This window comes from Palaemon carinicauda, chromosome 23 (assembly GCF_036898095.1).
Source record: "Palaemon carinicauda isolate YSFRI2023 chromosome 23, ASM3689809v2, whole genome shotgun sequence".
NCBI lineage: Eukaryota > Metazoa > Arthropoda > Malacostraca > Decapoda > Palaemonidae > Palaemon > Palaemon carinicauda.
This window is the reverse complement of record NC_090747.1, coordinates 60,891,169-60,909,352: the sequence shown is the minus strand read 5'-3', so window position 1 is coordinate 60,909,352 and position 18,184 is coordinate 60,891,169. Positions and strand designations below refer to the sequence as shown.

Here is an 18,184-nt window from a genome sequence, read left to right as displayed (position 1 = left end):
TCTTACTACTTGAAAGTCCACTCCAAAAGCACTGGTCTTTGTCTTACTACTTGAAAGGCCACTTTCACGTGTATATGTCTTACTACTTGAGAGGTCCACTCCAAAAGCACTGGTCTTTGTCTTACTACTCCAAAGGCCACACTTGCACTGGTCTATGTCTTACTACTTGAAAGGCCACTCCACAAGCACTGGTCTTTGTCTTACTACTTGAAAGGCCACACCAAAAGCACTGGTATTTGTCTTACTACTTCCAAAGGCCACTCCACAAGCACTGGTCTTTGTCTTACTACTTGAAAGGCCACTCCACAAGCACTGGTCTTTGTCTTACTACTTGAAAGGCCACTCCAAAAGCACTGGTCTTTGTCTTACTACTTGAAAGGCCACTCCACAAGCACTGGTCTTTGTCTTACTACTTGAAAGGCCACTCCACAAGACCTGTCTTTGTCTTACTACTTGAAAGTCCACTCCAAAAGCACTGGTCTTTGTCTTACTACTTGAAAAGCCACTTTCACGTGTTTATGTCTTACCACTTGAGAGGCCACTCCAAAAGCACTGGTCTTTGTCTTACTACTCCAAAGACCACACTTGCACTGGTCTATGTCTTACTACTTGAAAGGCCACTCCACAAGCACTGTCTTTGTCTTACTACTTGAAAGTCCACTCCAAAAGCACTGGTCTTTGTCTTACTACTTGAAAGCCACTTTCACGTGTTTATGTCTTACTACTTGAGAGGCCACTCCAAAAGCACTGGTCTTTGTCTTACTGCTCCAAAGGCCACACTTGCACTGGTCTATGTCTTACTACTTGAAAGGCCACTCCAAAGCACTGGTCTTTGTCTTACTACTTGAAAGGCCACTCCACAAGACCTGTATTTGTCTTACTACTTGAAAGTCCACTCCAAAAGCACTGGTCTTTGTCTTACTACTTGAAAGCCACTTTCACCTGTTTATGTCTTACTACTTGAAAGGCCACTCCAAAAGCACTGGTCTTTGTCTTACTACTTGAAAGGCCACACTTGCACTGGTCTATGTCTTACTACTTGAAAGGCCACTCCACAAGCACTGGTCTTTGTCTTACTACTTGAAAGGCCACTCCACAAGACCTGTCTTTGTCTTACTACTTGAAAGGCCACTCCAAAAGCACTGGTCTTTGTCTTACTACTTGAAAGCCACTTTCACGTGTTTATGTCTTACTACTTGAGAGGCCACTCCACAAGCACTGGTCTTTGTCTTACTGCTCCAAAGGCCACACTTGCCCTGGTCTATGTCTTACTACTTGAAAGGCCACTCCACAAGCACTGGTCTATCTTACTACTTGAAAGGCCACTCCACAAGCACTGGTCTATCTTACTACTTGAAAGGCCACTCCACAAGCACTGGTCTATCTTACTACTTGAAAGGCCACTCCACAAGCACTGGTCTTTGTCTTACTACTTGAAAGGCCACTCCACAAGCACTGGTCTTTGTCTTACTACTTGAAAAGCCACTTTCACGTGTTTATGTCTTACTACTTGAGAGGCCACTCCACAAGCACTGGTCTTTGTCTTACTGCTCCAAAGGCCACACTTGCCCTGGTCTATGTCTTACTACTTGAAAGGCCACTCCACAAGCACTGGTCTATCTTACTACTTGAAAGGCCACTCCACAAGCACTGGTCTTTGTCTTACTACTTGAAAGTCCACTCCAAAAGCACTGGTCTTTGTCTTACTACTTGAAAAGCCACTTTCACGTGTTTATGTCTTACTACTTGAGAGGCCACTCCAAAAGCACTGATCTTTGTCTTACTGCTCCAAAGGCCACACTTGCACTGGTCTATGTCTTACTACTTGAAAGGCCACTCCAGAAGCACTAGTCTTTGTCTTACTACTTGAAAGGCCACACCAAAAGCACTGGTATTTGTCTTACTACTCCAAAGGCCACTCCACATGCACTGGTCTTTGTCTCACTACTCGAAAGGGCACTCCACAAGCACTGGTCTTTTTCTTACTACTCCAAAGGCCACTCCAAAAGCACTGGTCTATGTCCTACTACTTGAAAGGCCACTCCACAAGCACTGGTCTTTTTCTTACTACTCCAAAGGCCACTCCAAAAGCACTGGTCTATGTCCTACTACTTGAAAGGCCACTCCACAAGCACTGGTCTTTGTCTTACTACTGGAAAGGCCACTCCACAAGCACTGGTCTTTGTCTTACTACTCCAAAGGCCACTCCACAAGCACTGGTCTTTGTCTTACTACTCCAAAGGCCACTTTCACGTGTTTATGTCTTACTACTTGAGAGGCCACTCCAAAAGCACTGGTCTTTGTCTTACTACTCCAAAGGCCACTTTCACGTGTTTATGTCTTACTACTTGAGAGGCCACTCCAAAAGCACTGGTCTTTGTCTTACTACTCCAAAGGCCACTTTCACTGGTTTATGTCTTACTACTTGAGAGGCCACTCCAAAAGCACTGGTCTTTGTCTTACTACTCCAAAGGCCACTTTCACGTGTTTATGTCTTACTACTTGAGAGGCCACTCCAAAAGCACTGGTCTACGTCTTACTACTTGAAAGGCCACTCCACAAGCACTGGTCTTTGTCTTACTACTCGAAAGGTCACTCGCACCGGTCTTCATCTTAATACTTAAACAAAATATCTAAATTTTTCCTCTAACTGTATCTCACCTCTGCATGTCCAAATCATTTCAATAAATCTGAATCGTCTAGAATATCAGTTATAACTAATCTCATATTGCACGAATGTAATTCAATCGTTAACTATAATAATCAAAGTATGTAGTATAGTTTACTTACTAATGTTCGCGTAGATTTCTGTCGCTCCCTCCATAAATCGAGGGACAAGGGTCTCCAAGAGTAAGAGCGAGAGGTCCATGTGTTCAACAAGGCCGACAACACTGTACTCTCTCGACACGACTTGCTTCGCCATTTGCACAGCGTCGCGGTTACCAACGATACTGTTAATGGATACAAAATTAAGATTATTGATAGTTTTTAGTAGGTAATTCAATAATACCTGATAGGAAATATAGTGTTCAAGGTATAAATAGAATGAAAACCCATAGTGTTCAAGGTATAAATAGAATGAAAATTATAAGTTAAAATAATAGATTCAAAGTATATCCTAGATATGATGTGCTGTTGACAAATGAGTACTCTATAGTGTAACCTAAAACAGGTGAAGTACTTGGAAAGAAACTTAAAAATTGATACTGTATAAATAATTTTTATATCTGTACAGTATATTAACCATCAATGTATCGAGTAACTATAATATAAATGTTCTATTTATAACAAAATTTATTTTAAACCAACTTGAATAATTCAAAGTAGTTTCCTAAGATTTATGCCCAGTTAGTTTATGTCACTAGATAGGGATTAAAGTTTTACAAAAAGTCCAGCTTGTCTAAATTCTTGGTCAGTTAAGAAATTGTAATTTTAAGTAGCCCAGAAATTGTCGTCAGTACCATTTTCGGTGCTGTTTTGGTGTGCGATCTCATTTATGGCGTGATATCAGAAATTATTCTTTTGCTCTGGTATGTGACCTCAATGTTTTTAATAGATAAAAAAAGCAAGAATAATAGAAAATCTAATGGTACTTGCTTTGACGTGCGCTCGCTTCGCTTGCGTAAAAATAGAAACATCAAGCTCCGTATGTACTGGCAAGCGGTAATGTTGAGCTGCGCACGCTAACATTAATGATTGATTATTTCTTAGATAATTATTCCTGGTATATATACAGTATATATATATATATATATATATATATATATATATATATATATATATATATATATATATATATATATATATATTAGAAAATCTAATGGTTTTTGCTTTGCCGTGAAGTGAAGTGAGATGGTTACTATCAGGTGATATCGCATATCAAAGCAGGAGCACGACTTTGAGATCGCACCCCATTTTCTTATACTGTACTGTAGACAAGTAACAATGTTTTTAATCCATTGATATGGTTCTGTTCTATCCTGGCTTTGGATTTTCTATTTTCTACCTTTGTTTTCTCGACTCGCAATCTTTTATCATGCTCAGCGTCCCTTCTCCCAAACACCTACTCTTTCGTTCTATTTCTTTAGGGTTGTGGTGGCCTCTGTCTTGGATTAGCGATGTCTTCCTTGAGGGTTCTCTCGGGCATGCCGCTCTATCTTATATCTTTTCCTCTTGTTTTTTTAAAGGTTTTATAGGTTATGTATGAAAGATCTATTTTAATGTTGTTACTGTTCATAGAATATTCTATTTTTATTGTTTATCACTTTCTTGCAGTCTACTTCCTTTTTTTCTTTCCTCACTGGGTTATTTTTCCTTGTTGGAGCCATGGGGCTTATAGCATCCTGCTTTTCCAACTAGGGTTATAGCTTAGCTTGTAATAATAATAATAATAATAATAATAATAATAATAATAATAATAATACAGTAATAAAAAGTGGAAACGTCCTTGTCCAACGTTCTGCTGGACGGGAGATTAAGTTCCGCTCAAACTCGATAGTTTTTTCTAGTGTCTGCAACTTCACCATCCTTGTGAGCTAAGGAGTGGGAGGGGGGGGGGAAGCCTATAGGTCTACATGCTGAGTTATCAGCAGCCATTGCCTGTCTCTCCCTGGACATAGCTTGGCTGGAGAAGGGGTTTGGGTGCTGATCACATTTATATATATGGTCAGTCTCCAGGGCATTGTCCTGCTAGCTAGGGCAATGTCATTGTCCCTTGCCTCTGCCATTCATGAGCGGCCTTTAAGTCTGTCCATCTAGCTTTTTAAAGGGATAATACAATTTCAAAAAATGGCACTTGCTTTATAAAGGAATTACCCAGTTTTATTTTTATTTCACTGCATTATTCTTTTGTTTCAGGTATGGCGGAGAGATAACTTAGCAAAAAAAAAAAAAAAAAAAAAAAAAAAAAAAAAAAAAAAAAAAAAAAAAAAAAAAAAAAAAAAAAACGTCTATTCAGGACCATCTCAGATATTCAACAGTGAAACTTAGCCTGGCTGCATCAGCCCTTGTTACCTATAGTACAACTTTGCACAACCTCCTTCCAACTTCATTGGTGAAGGTGATAAATGGAGGGATGAGAACGGAAGAAAAGTAAACCTCAAAAGTTCAAAGTTGCAGCAAATGTTTTAATGTTGAACAGGCTGACATATGTCTTTTTTTATAATTTATCTTTCCCCCTAGTTGACTAGACTGGGTAAAGTCTGTTGGGGGTACAGGTATCTATGGTTATCCACGGATACGTCCCTGATTATACACGATATCTTCGGATAGTCGTTCCGGGGGTTAGAACCCCGTGATACCTGACGGTAATTCTCTTGTAATATCACTCGCAGAAATATCATACAGTAGGAAGCAGCCAAAGGGAACTTCCATCAGGGCGACATGGCTCGAGCCCAAAAATAGATTTTTCCAGCGTCAAAATCCATTATATATGACATATCTGTTTTGACGTTATTGTTTTTTAGAATGATTTATTGTTAATTTGTTCTCATCATTTATTTATTTCCTTATTTCCTTTCCTCACTGGGCTATTTTTCCCTGTTGGAGCCTTAGGCCTTATGGCATCTTGCTTTTCCAACTAGGGTTGTAGCTTGGCTGCTACTACTACTACTACTACTACTACTACTACTACTACTACTACTAATAATAATAATAATAGATGTGTGGAATATGCTTAATGCCACTAGAGTTTTGTATATTGAAAGTAGGTAAGATTTTGTGGTATTTCTCTAAGGGAGGGGAAATCCTAATTATCATTTTTTTATTAACAATGAGTAACAATTATTTTGGAACAAGCTAGAAGAATGTAAACTTCTCCAGAAGCAAATGCTTATGTAGTGAAAATTGAAAAAATAAAAATTTAATGTAAATGTACAACAGATATTCATTAATAAATTAATCAGGAATATATATATATATATATATATATATATATATATATATATATATATATATATATATATATATGTAAAACTTATGACAAACATAAAGCAATACATTTTATAAATTAAAGAAAATAAATGAAACTACAAGTTTTATAAATCAAACTAAGTATAACTTATATCTGTTTAATAAATAAAAAATGAGGTTAATAAACATTTGATTTTGTATATCCTCAAGCAAGAAACTTATCTAAGACTGGACGGCAACAGTACAGAAGCTATGACACATACCAAGATGTGAGAAGATTAGTTATATGGGCCCTAATCAGGTACTGTACAGTAGTTGAATCGGCGGAACTTCTTTAGTTCAAACTTGCAGTGAATGTTTTAATGCTGACATCTATCTATCTATATACCAAGGACCCTCCCCCAATTTTGGGGAATAGCCGACATCAAACAAATGATAAAAAGGGGACCTTTCCTCTCTACGCTCCTCCCAGCCTGACGAGGGACTCATCCGAGTTCGGCTGGTACTGCTAGGGTGGCACAGCCCACCCTCCCCCGTTATCCACCACAGATGAAGCTTCATAAGCTGATTCGCCTACTGCTGCTACCTCCGCGGTCATCTGAGGCGACCAGAAGGAGCAGCAGGGCATACCGGAACAGCGTCACAATCGCTCGCCATTCATTCATATTCCTAGCACGCTCTCTTACCTCTCTCACATCAATCCTCTTATCACCCAGAGCTTTCTTCACTCCACTGACATATTCCCAGTTTATATAACATATATTCTAACATTACTGATCTTAAGATATTTTGTATTCTTAATTCATTACTTTTCATTTAACTTATGTTTTTTCTTATTTCCTTTCCTTAATGGGCTCTTTTCCCTGTGGGAGCCCTTGGTGTTATAGCATCCTGGTTTTCCAACTAGGGTTGTAGCTTAGCTAATAATAATAATAATTGTAATATCAACCATAAAGCAAAACAAGGTTGCACAACAACACAGAAAACAGGTGAACATACAGAAATAGATATAGTGTAACTAAACTATTTTAAGAGATAACGCTAAAGTACTTGGTGAGAATAAAGACCAGTGACAGGGGTTCTAGGGTGTGGTAGGTAAGATAAAGCACACTAGAATTGATAGATTACCCTCCTCCTTCTATTAATGTGCGTTTTTTCCATTTTGTTTAGGGTAAACACAGTCGCCTTCTTTTTGAAGGACTTTGCTTTATCTTTTTGGGGTAGACCGTAGTCCAAATTGGCTGCCCTGCCTGACATCGCTTAGACCCTGGTAGCATATGTTCATGTGCTGTACCAGTCACCAGCATCCTTTCTCCCAGCAACGAGGGGTCCTGGCGTGGTTAGGTCGACAGTTCGAGACGCGTGAGGTGTCTGTTATGTTTTCAGAAGGTGTTGGAGAGACTGTGTCTATGTGTATTAGTCTGTAACACCTATTTGCTTTTAGCCTCCAATTCACATTTAAAAGTGTCAAATCAGTGAAGAGACGCAACCCAAAAACTGGAAAAGTTTACATTATTCTGTGAAAGTTTATTTATAAATATTTCCGCTAAACAAACCAACTCACCGGCAAAATTTTTGGTGTCCGCAGAAGTAACTCAGCATCAACTCCTTTTCTTCTCCGGGCACAAAAGAACATTCGGGGTCGTTTAGCAGGACACACTGCTCTACTGTTCTGTTAGAGGGTTGAGGAAAAATTATGAATTTAAAGAAATATCTGTGATTGTAACAAGAATCACAAAGTTTACGTTTATATGTCTGTTTGCATAGGGAGAATACAGAAGTCCGTTTACTTGAAAATATTTTGCGAGTATAAAACAAACAAGACTTTTTGAGTTAAAAAATAGTAATTATTTAAAGTATTCATAAAATGCATGATTAACTGCTATGAATGTCATATGGCAAACATATGATATTAAAAAATAATATTTTTCTGTTGATATGATATTAAAGATAATATTTTCATATAACTGTTGATGCAGTGCAATATATCAAGGTAGCCATTCCCCCCCCCCCAAAAAAAAATGAATAAACAATGCTCCTTTGAAAACAATTTATAGAATTATCTGTCAATTCACATATCAGAATTTAATTGCAGTAAACATTGTTTTAAATCCAAATAATGTGTTGTAGGTATTCATTTATAAGTTTAAAGGTTACTCGTGATCGGCCGAGGCAAGGGACAGGACGATGTCTAGAGAGCTTCCTACTGTATAATATTTCTGCGAGTGATATTACAAGAGAATTAACGTCAGGTATCAGTGGGTTCTAACCCCCGGAAGGACTATCCTAAGATATCGTGTATAATCAGGAAAGTTTCCGTAGATAACCATAGATATCTGCACACCAAACAGACTTAACCCAGTCTAGGAATTTAAGGAGGAGGATAGGTTACATATCCTCTCCCTTCATAGTACTGTTCGTCTCTGATAAACTCATTCCTTTGATCGCAGCTTACCTACACTGATCATATGTATACTGATCATATATACATATGATCAGCACCCAAGCAAGTTAGGACCAGGGAGGGCCAAGTGAAGTAGAAGACCCTAAGGCTTCCAAGAAGAAACTGAAGACTTTCTTGTTCTCTAAGTGCTTTGATAGTGTGAATTTGATAAAAAGTTACCAATATGTGGTGTGAAACGTTGAATGATTTCGAACGAACATGAGATATGTCCCTAATTATACACGATATCTTCGGATAGTCGTTCCTGGGGTTAGAACCCTGTGATACCTGATGGTATTTCTCTTCTAATATCACTCGCAGAAATATACAGTAGGAAGCTGCCATAGGGAATTTCCATCGAAACGACATGACTCGAGCCCAAACATGACAGTAGAGGTCCTGTAGAGAGTGGGGTTCCCCTGCTGTATAGGACCAGAAAAGCAGCCCTTAAAGTAAATCAAGTTATAGAAAATATCCAGCTTTAGTGGGACTCGAGACAGGGACATATCATAGAGTCTATCGCAATCATGGATTCCTGTTCATAGTAATTCATCAATTATGAAATACAATTGTGTACATGAATTATTTAAAAGCTAGAAGTGTTTCCAACCCTTCTTTTTCAGAAAGTTAATTTTTCTGCCTCTTGCTGTGTATTATAAATATTCTTTTTGCAGTTACTTCATCTCGTTGGACGGTATGCTAAATTAAAACTCAAAAGAAGTAGATCAGATGTCTTGTACACACACTTTTTATATGAATTTGGCTTTATCGTTTACTTAAAATGTTAAATAAATACCCAAAGACTACTGGGAGTAACAGAGTGTTTATATATATCAAAGCAGTATTGATTAGCCCTCTGTGTAAGTGTACGAAGAGGCTGATGTTTCAAAATTTTTCTTTATTGGATTCCATTTTCATCTTTTCAAAATATTTTTGCCTCTTAGCACCACCTATGTCTAAATCCATTCATACATCTTCCTTCTTGCTGTCCAACTTCTCTCAACTTTATCGTACAAATGGCCTCTCTTGGGTCAAACAAGTTCAAACTTGCAGCAAATGTTTTCACGTTGAACAGGCTGATAAAAGTCTTTTTGGGCTCAGCCATGTCGTCATGATGGAAGGTTCCTTTAGGCAGCTTTCTAAGGGATATTTGGCTAGCCAAATATCCCTTAGAATGCTGCCTAAAGGAACCTTCCATCACGACGACATGGCCATATCACTTAAAAATAGATTTTTCGCTTTGCTCAGAATCAGTTTTTTATAGTTTATAAATGAAAGATCTATTCTAATGTTGCTAATGTTTTTAAAATATTTTATTTTAATTGTTCATTACTTCTTATATTGTTTATTTACTTCCTTTCACCACTGGGCTATTTCTCCCTGTTAGAGCCCTTGGGCAAGCATCTTGCTTTTACAACTAGGGTTGTAGCTTACCTAGTAATAATCATCATCATCATCATCATCATAATAATAATAATAATAATAATAATAATAATATTAATAACAACATAAATTCAAATTCCTACCTGTTTACCCAACTCAGCGAAGGTGAGACCAAGTGTCCGTGCATTTGAATACGGTTGAGTCTTTCCTCGCTTCGCCGGTAATAGAACGAAGATATAAACCTCTCCACAGGATCTCTGACTATGTTTATGTAGACGGGAGGACTCATACCCAATCTGGAATAAAGAGTTTTCTTACCAAAGTTATATAAAAAAATTGGTGCCGGTTTAGTATGTGGCCTACCTTTCGAATATGGCCTACGAAATTCTATCTGTTTTAGTATGTGGCCTAACCTAACCTAACCTAACCTTACCTAACCTAACCTAAACCAGAATAAAAAAAAAAAAGGTAGGCCACATACTAAACCAGAATAAAAATATCTTAGGATAGTCGTTCCGGGGGTTAGAAACCTGTGATAACGGTAATTCTCTTCTAATATCACTCGCAGAAATATTGTACAGTAGGAAGCTGCCGGAAGGAACCTCCATCAGGACGACATGGCTCGAGCCCAAAAAGATAGGCCACATACTAAACCAGAATAAAAAAGGTAGGCCACATACTAAACTAGAATATAAAAGGTAGGCCACATACTAAACTAGAATATAAAAGGTAGGCCACATACTAAACTAGAATATAAAAGGTAGGCCACATACTAAACTAGAATATAAAAGGTAGGCCACATACTAAACTAGAATATAAAAGGTAGGCCACATACTAAACTAGAATAAAAAAGGTAGGCCACATACTAAACTAGAATATAAAAGGTAGGCCACATACTAAACTAGAATATAAAAGGTAGGCCACATACTAAACTAGAATATAAAAGGTAGGCCACATACTAAACTAGAATATAAAAGGTACGCCACATACTAAACCGGCACCAAAAAATTTGTATCAAATCAATAATTTTGTAAGAATATATTTAGGTGATATCTTAAGCACTAAGCGAGGATGGCAGGTTCATCGTTGCCAAGATTCTTGGCCAGGATGTGTTGTACTATGCTAGCGGTATTTTTAGATTTATTTCAGAAGTAGGTCTTCAGAAAGTTATCTTATTTTTATTGGATTTCCTTTTATTCTTTATTTATAACAAACAATGTTGGTGTCAGTGACCTTCGATATCTGGATGCCAGAAAACTTGAAATTGATAAATCAATGTCTGTCGTAAAAGTAAGTTCAGGAGCTTACACTTGTCAGGTAAGGGAGAGAGAGAGAGAGAGAGAGAGAGAGAGAGAGAGAGAGAGAGAGAGAGAGAGAGAGAGAGAGAGAGAGAGCATTTACTATCAATTTTGATTTCTGCAAGGATGACAATTTTTCTCGACGCTTTCCAAGCGACATATTCATATTTCTATTTAACATATAATCAATTATTTTGTATTTTTGTCTCTCTGGAGTTGATGGCCTTATGGCATTTTGTTTTCCCAATCACTATTAGTTAAGATGCTTAACTAATAGTGATAATAATACTGTAAACTGTGAAACCATCTTTCGGATTGAAATATATGAAGCTAGTTTTAAAATTTAGTATTACCTTGCAAGGATTAAAGCCAGTTGGGAAGCAAATAGAGGGGTTTAAACTTAGTCTTAGGGTAAGATAAGAATACGGCAGTTTAAGGGGAATCGCCGGGAGCATAGACCCTCGTTAGATAAGGATACGGCTCCTATGTTAGGTTAGGTGGGAAATCTTAAGTTTGGTGATGATCTTATGTTTGTTTCCCTTTTAAAATATGGTTTTTCATTCATAACTTTTTAAATTTTACATTGGTGTGTCCCAACAAAGTACAAAGGCTCCTCATCTTCCTCGCAGTGCTACTGATGTCGATGCTTAAGCTGTAAGGACATCGTCTTAGCCGTCGTGTTTCCTCCCCCTGGACTCTTTTCTGATAATTATAACTTTATTATTTGTTCCACGCAGAGGATTTTTGTATCATGTTGTTGTGCTCTTTGAGAGCTTTATTTTAATGTATAATAATGTATATTTCCTTAGGCTACCGCCTTAGTATTTGTTAATTTCTTTTGAATAGAAACAATGATTTTGGTGGTTGGAAATGTTTCCCTCCCGGGCTACTTATCCGTCCGCACTCTGTAATATAGTGACCGTTGCAAGTTCAGTAAATTGTCAGTCTCTCTCCACTCGTCTTGTTGTCCTCACAACACGTCAACTCAATATAATATAAACCAATATTGTTTTGGATATTCTTATATCTACTACTGGTATATTTGTTATAGTGTAGTTCTGTAATATCAATTACCCATTTTCCATGTAGTGTATTGTAGATGCATTCTAGTCTACAAAAGTTATGTCTATTAAAGTTCTTAGCTTCATTTTAGGTTTTCTTTAAGAATATTTAAAGGTTTAAAGATTGCTCATGAATGACAGAGGGAAGGAATAGTGTCAATGTCTAGAGACTGACCATATATCCATATGATCAGCACCAAAGCCCTTCTACTCCATCCAAGTTAGCACCAGGGTGGGCCAGGCAATGGCTGCTGATGACGCAGCAGGTAGATCTATAAGCTCACAAGGATGGAGAGGTTGCAGACACTGCGTACTAGAAAATATCGAGCTTCAAAAACTCTCTAACTCCCGTTTAAAGGCCGCTCATGAATGGCAGAGGCAAGGGAGAGTGACATTGCCCTAGTAAGCAGAACAATGCCCTAGAGACTGACCATACATATACATGATCAGCATCCAAGGCCCCTCTCAACCCATGCTAGGACCAAGGAGGGCCAGGCAATGGCTGCTTATGACTCAGCAGATAGGCCTATAGGCTCCCCCAAATCCCCCATCCATAGCTCACAAGGATGGTGAGGTTGCAGCGACCAAAGGAACTAACAAGTATGAGGGGGCTCGGCGTTCACCAGGCAGGGACTTTACCACATCGTCCACCACCAGGTAGGAACGTTTCCAATGGGCTATTTGCATAGTTTGAAAGATAATGCTGTAGGAACTACAGTATATTAATTGTTCGTATGCTGAAAGCAAACACACTGTGGAGTTATTAGGTTAGGTTAGGCTAACACTTACGCTGAGAAGGTGTTAGGTTAGGTTAGGTTAACACTTACCCTGTGAAGTTGGTGTAATAAAGATGCCTATCGTAGCTAAGGGCGTGAGAAGGGGCTGCTGCCAGAGAGGTAGTGAGATTCTCCACAAGTTTCTCCTGCTCGTCCCGCGTCAGTTGGTGGTGGTCGTAGATGAGGGAGGAGACGTGCTCGAAGGTGAGGTGTTTTGAAAGCCTGCAATGGATTACGGAAGATGTGATGGAGAATATTGCAATTTGTATGTACAGGAATGAATAATTGTATTATATGTATTTTCTTTTTACAGGTAATTCAACCTTCAAGATTACTGTACAGTACTGTATTAAAAGCAGATGCAGCGATAGGTCATTTATATATGGTTTACATTTCAACATGAAATTAATATTTCCTTATATAATGTATACAGTACTGTAATGTATACTATATACACACTTATAATACATGTACGCACATCCATAAAACTTTTATGTAGGGGTGGCTACAAGAAAGATGGACAATAGTTGCAGTCAAATTCATCCTTTGCTGTCAAGAAAATTTCCATATAAGCTGCTTCGTATGTCTACACAGGTTGCTCATTCAGTAGCACATCAAATACATGTACAGTCGGATACAGGAATTACTGGCACACTCCTCTCTGAGTAAGTGCACCCTGTCACCCTTACTGTGCGGAGAGTGCTTGCATTTAGCCACGCCCACTACTTTTGCCCTCTCTAACTAACGGCATCTTCCACGCAGTAAGGTTGTAAATTTGTGCACTTTCTCAGAGCAATATGTGCGAGGTATTCGCCTATACTTTATCTCCCATGCCTTTCTGCCCCTCTAACTCTATTACATCATTAACAGAGTTCATCAATTCTCTCCACATAATCAAACCACCTCGATGGATTGATCCATCGCTTCCGTTATGGTAAACTTTGTGCCGTTCTTTCGGCCCTTAGCTGCATTTTTATTATTATTATTATTATTATTATTAGCTAAGCTAAAACCCTAGTTGGAAAAGCATGATTCCATAAGCCTAAGGGCTCCAACAGGGAAAAGTATCCCAGTGAGGAAAGGAAATAAATAAACTATATGAGAAGTTAAAAACAATTTTTAAAAAAATATTTCAAAAACAGTAACAACATTAAAAACAGATGTTTCATATACTGTATAAACTATAAAAATTTAGAGAGAGAGAGAGAGAGAGAGAGAGAGAGAGAGAGAGAGAGAGAGAGAGAGAGAGAGAGAGAGAGAGAGATTCCTAATATCCATTGTTAAATTATTCTCTGTAGGACCTGGTGTATATTTTACATAAACCACATTCTCTGCAATTGACATCATTTAAGGAAATAGCTTAGACCGACTGTGTACAATACATAAGTTTCTAAATAAGATCATAAAGTTAACATTTATTAATTCGACAGGCAATCTATACAGAGAGAGAGAGAGAGAGAGAGAGAGAGAGAGAGAGAGAGAGAGAGAGAGAGAGAGAGAGAGAGAGAGAGAGAGAATCTATAATCAATGAGAGACTGAAAACATAAATAGAAAACAACATAATCAGTAACCAATGGGAGACTCGAAACATAAGTAATAATAATAATAATAATAATAATAATAATAATAATAATAGACCTTGAGACATAACCAGTAACCAATGTGAGACTTGAGACACAACCAGTAACTAATGAAAGGCTCAAGACATAACTAGTAACCAACAAGAGACTGATAAACAATTAACCAATGAAAGACTAGAGACATAACCAGTAAACATGGAGTCTTGAGACATATCCAGTAACCAATGAGAGACTAGAAACATAACCAGTAAACATGGAGTCTTGAGACATAACCAGTAACCAATGAGAGACTAGAGACATAACCAGTGAACATGAAGTTTTGAGACATAACTAGTAAACATGGAGAATCTGGAGACATAACCAGTAAAAATGGAGTCTTGAGACATAACCAGTAACCAATGAGAGACTAGAGACATAACAAGTAAACAGGGAGCTGAGACATAACCAGTAACCAATGAGAGACTAGAGACATAACCATTAAACATGGAGTCTTGAGACATAACCAGTAAACAAGGAGTCTTGAGACATAATCAGTAACCAATGAGACTAGACATAATCAGTAAACATGGAGTCTTGAGACATAACCAGTAACAAATGAGAGACTAGACATAAGCAGTAAACATGAAGTCTTAAGACATAACCAGTAACCAATTATACACTAGAGACATAACCAGTAACCAATGAGAGACTAGAGACATAACTAGTAAATATGGAGTCTTGAGACATAACTAGTAACCAATGAGATACTAGACATACCCAGTAAACATAGAGTCTTGAGACATAACCAGTAACCTATGAGACTAGATATAACCAGTAAACATGGAGTCTTGAGACATAACCAGTAACCAATAAGAGACTAGACATGACCAGTAAACATGGAGTCTTGAGACATAAGCAGTAACCAATAAGAGACTAGACATGGCCAGTAAACATGGAGTCTTGAGACATAACCAGTAACCAATGCGAGACTAGACATAACCAGTAATCATGAAATCTTGAGGCATAATAAGTAACCAATGAGACTAGACATAACCAGTAAACATGGAGTCTTTACATAGCCTATAAACAATAACCTATGAGAGACTAGACATAACCAGTAAACAAGGAGTCTTGAGACATAACCAGTAACAAATCAGAGACTAGAGATATAGCCAGTAAACATGGAATTTTGAGACATAACCAGTAACCAATGAGAGGCTAGAGACATAACCAGTAACCACTAAGAAACTAGACATAACCAGTAAACATGGAGTCTTGAGACATAACCAGTAACTAATGAGACTTGAGACATAACCAGTAAACATGGAGTCTTGAGACATAACCAGTAACCAATGAGACTGAAGACACAAACAGTAAACATGGAGTCTTGAGACATATCCAGTAACCAATGAGAGACTAGAGATATAACCAGTAACCAATAAGAGACTAGAGACATAACCAGTAAACATGGAGTCTTGAGACATAACCAGTAATCAATGAGAGACTGAAAACAGCCAGTAAACACAGTCTTCAGACATATCCAGTAACCAATGAGAGGCTAGAGACATAACCAGTAAACATGAAGTCTTGAGATATAACCAGTAACCAATGAGAGACTAGAGACATAACCAGTAAACATGAAGTCTTGAGATATAACCAGTAACCAATGAGAGACTAGAGACATAACCAGTAAACATGGAGTCTTAAGACATATCCAGTAACCAATGAGAGACTAGAGACATAACCAGTAAACATGAAGTCTTGAGATATAACCAGTAACCAATGAGAGACTTGAGACATAACCAGTAAACATGGAGCCTTGTGACATAACCAGTAACTAATGAGAGGCTAGAGACAACCAGTAAACATGAAGTCATGAGACATACCCCGTAACCTATGAGACTAGACATAACCAGTAAACATGGAGTCTTGAGACATAACCTATGAGACTAGACATAACCAGTAAACATGGAGTCTTGAGACATAACCAGTAACCAGTGAGAGACTAGACATGACCCATAAACATGGAGTCTTGAGACATAACCAGTAACCAATGAGAGACTAGACATAACCAGTAAACATGGAGTCTTGGGACATATCCAGTAACCAATGAGAGACTAGAGACATAACCAGTAAACATGGAGTCTTGAGACATAACCAGTAACCAATGAGAGACTAGAGACATAACCAGTGAACATGAAGTTTTGAGACATAACTAGTAAACATGGAGAATCTGGAGACATAACCAGTAAACATGGAGTCTTGAGACATAACCAGTAACCAATGAGAGACTAGAGACATAACAAGTAAACATGGAGCTGAGACATAACCAGTAACCAATGAGAGACTCGAGACATAACCAGTAAACATGGAGTCTTGAGACATAACCAGTAAACATGGAGTCTTGAGACATAACCAGTAACCTATGAGAGACTAGACATAACCAGTAAACATGAAGTCTTGAGACATAATAAGTAACCAATGAGAGACTAGACATAACCAGTAAACATGGAGTCTTTACACATAAACAGTAACCAATAAGAGACTAGACATAACCAGTAAATATGGAGACTTGAGACATAGCCAGTAACCTATGAGAGACTAGACATAACCAGTAAACAAGGAGTCTTGAGACATAACCAGTAACAAATCAGAGACTAGAGATATAGCCAGTAAACATGGAATTTTGAGACATAACCAGTAACCACTAAGAGACTAGACATAACCAGTAAACATGGAGTCTTGAGACATAACCAGTAACCAATGAGAGACTGAAGACAACCAGTAAACATGGAGTCTTGAGACATATCCAGTAACCAATGAGACTAGAGACATAACCAGTAAACATGGAGTCTTGAGATATAACCAGTAACCAATGAGAGACTAGAGACATAACCAGTAAACATGGAGTCTTGAGACATAACCAGTAACCAATGAGAGACTGAAGACACAACCAGTAAACATGGAGTCTTGAGACATATCCAGTAACCAATGAGACTTGAGACATAACCAGTAAACATGAAGTCTTGAGATATAACCAGTAACCAATGAGAGACTTGAGACATAACCAGTAAACATGAAGTCATGAGACATAACCAGTAACCTATGAGACTAGACATAACCAGTAAACATGGAGTCTTGAGATATAACCAGTAACCAATGAGAGACTAGAGACATAACCAGTAAACATGGAGTCTTGAGATATAACCAGTAACCAATGAGACTGAAGACACAACCAGTAAACATGGAGTCGTGAGACATATCCAGTAACCAATGAGACTAGAGAAATAACCAGTAAACATGAAGTCTTGAGATATAACCAGTAACCAATGAGAGACTTGAGACATAACCAGTAAACATGAAGTCATGAGACATAACCAGTAACCTATGAGACTAGACATAACCAGTAAACATGGAGTCTTGAGACATAACCAGTTACCAGTGAGACTAGACATGACCCATAAACATGGAGCCTTGAGACATAACCAGTAACTAATGAGAGGCTAGAGATAATCAGTAAACATGAAGTAATGAGACATAACCAGTAACCTATGAGACTAGACATAACCAGTAAACATGGAGTCTTGAGACATAACCAGTAACCACTGAGAGACTAGACATAGCCAGTAAACATGGAGTCTTGAGACATAACCAGTAACCAATGAGAGACTAGAGACATAACCAGTAAACATGGAGTCTTGAGATATAACCAGTAACCAATGAGACTAGAGACATAACCAGTAAACATGGAGTC

The 18,184-nt window shown here is 38.0% G+C and overlaps 1 protein-coding gene across 1 annotated transcript in view; it reads right to left on the bottom strand.

The window, feature by feature from the left end:
- LOC137617120 (uronyl 2-sulfotransferase-like) overlaps nt 1-18,184 on the bottom strand; it is a 42,522-nt gene that overhangs the window by 17,430 nt on the left and 6,908 nt on the right. Inside the window, exons 3-6 of the mRNA XM_068346968.1 lie at nt 12,923-13,093; nt 9,880-10,032; nt 7,475-7,582; nt 2,791-2,951 (exon numbers count right to left, since the gene is read on the bottom strand). Coding sequence (XP_068203069.1) covers nt 2,791-2,951; nt 7,475-7,582; nt 9,880-10,032; nt 12,923-13,093 — 593 coding nt within the window. The remainder of the gene's footprint in view (nt 1-2,790; nt 2,952-7,474; nt 7,583-9,879; nt 10,033-12,922; nt 13,094-18,184) is intronic.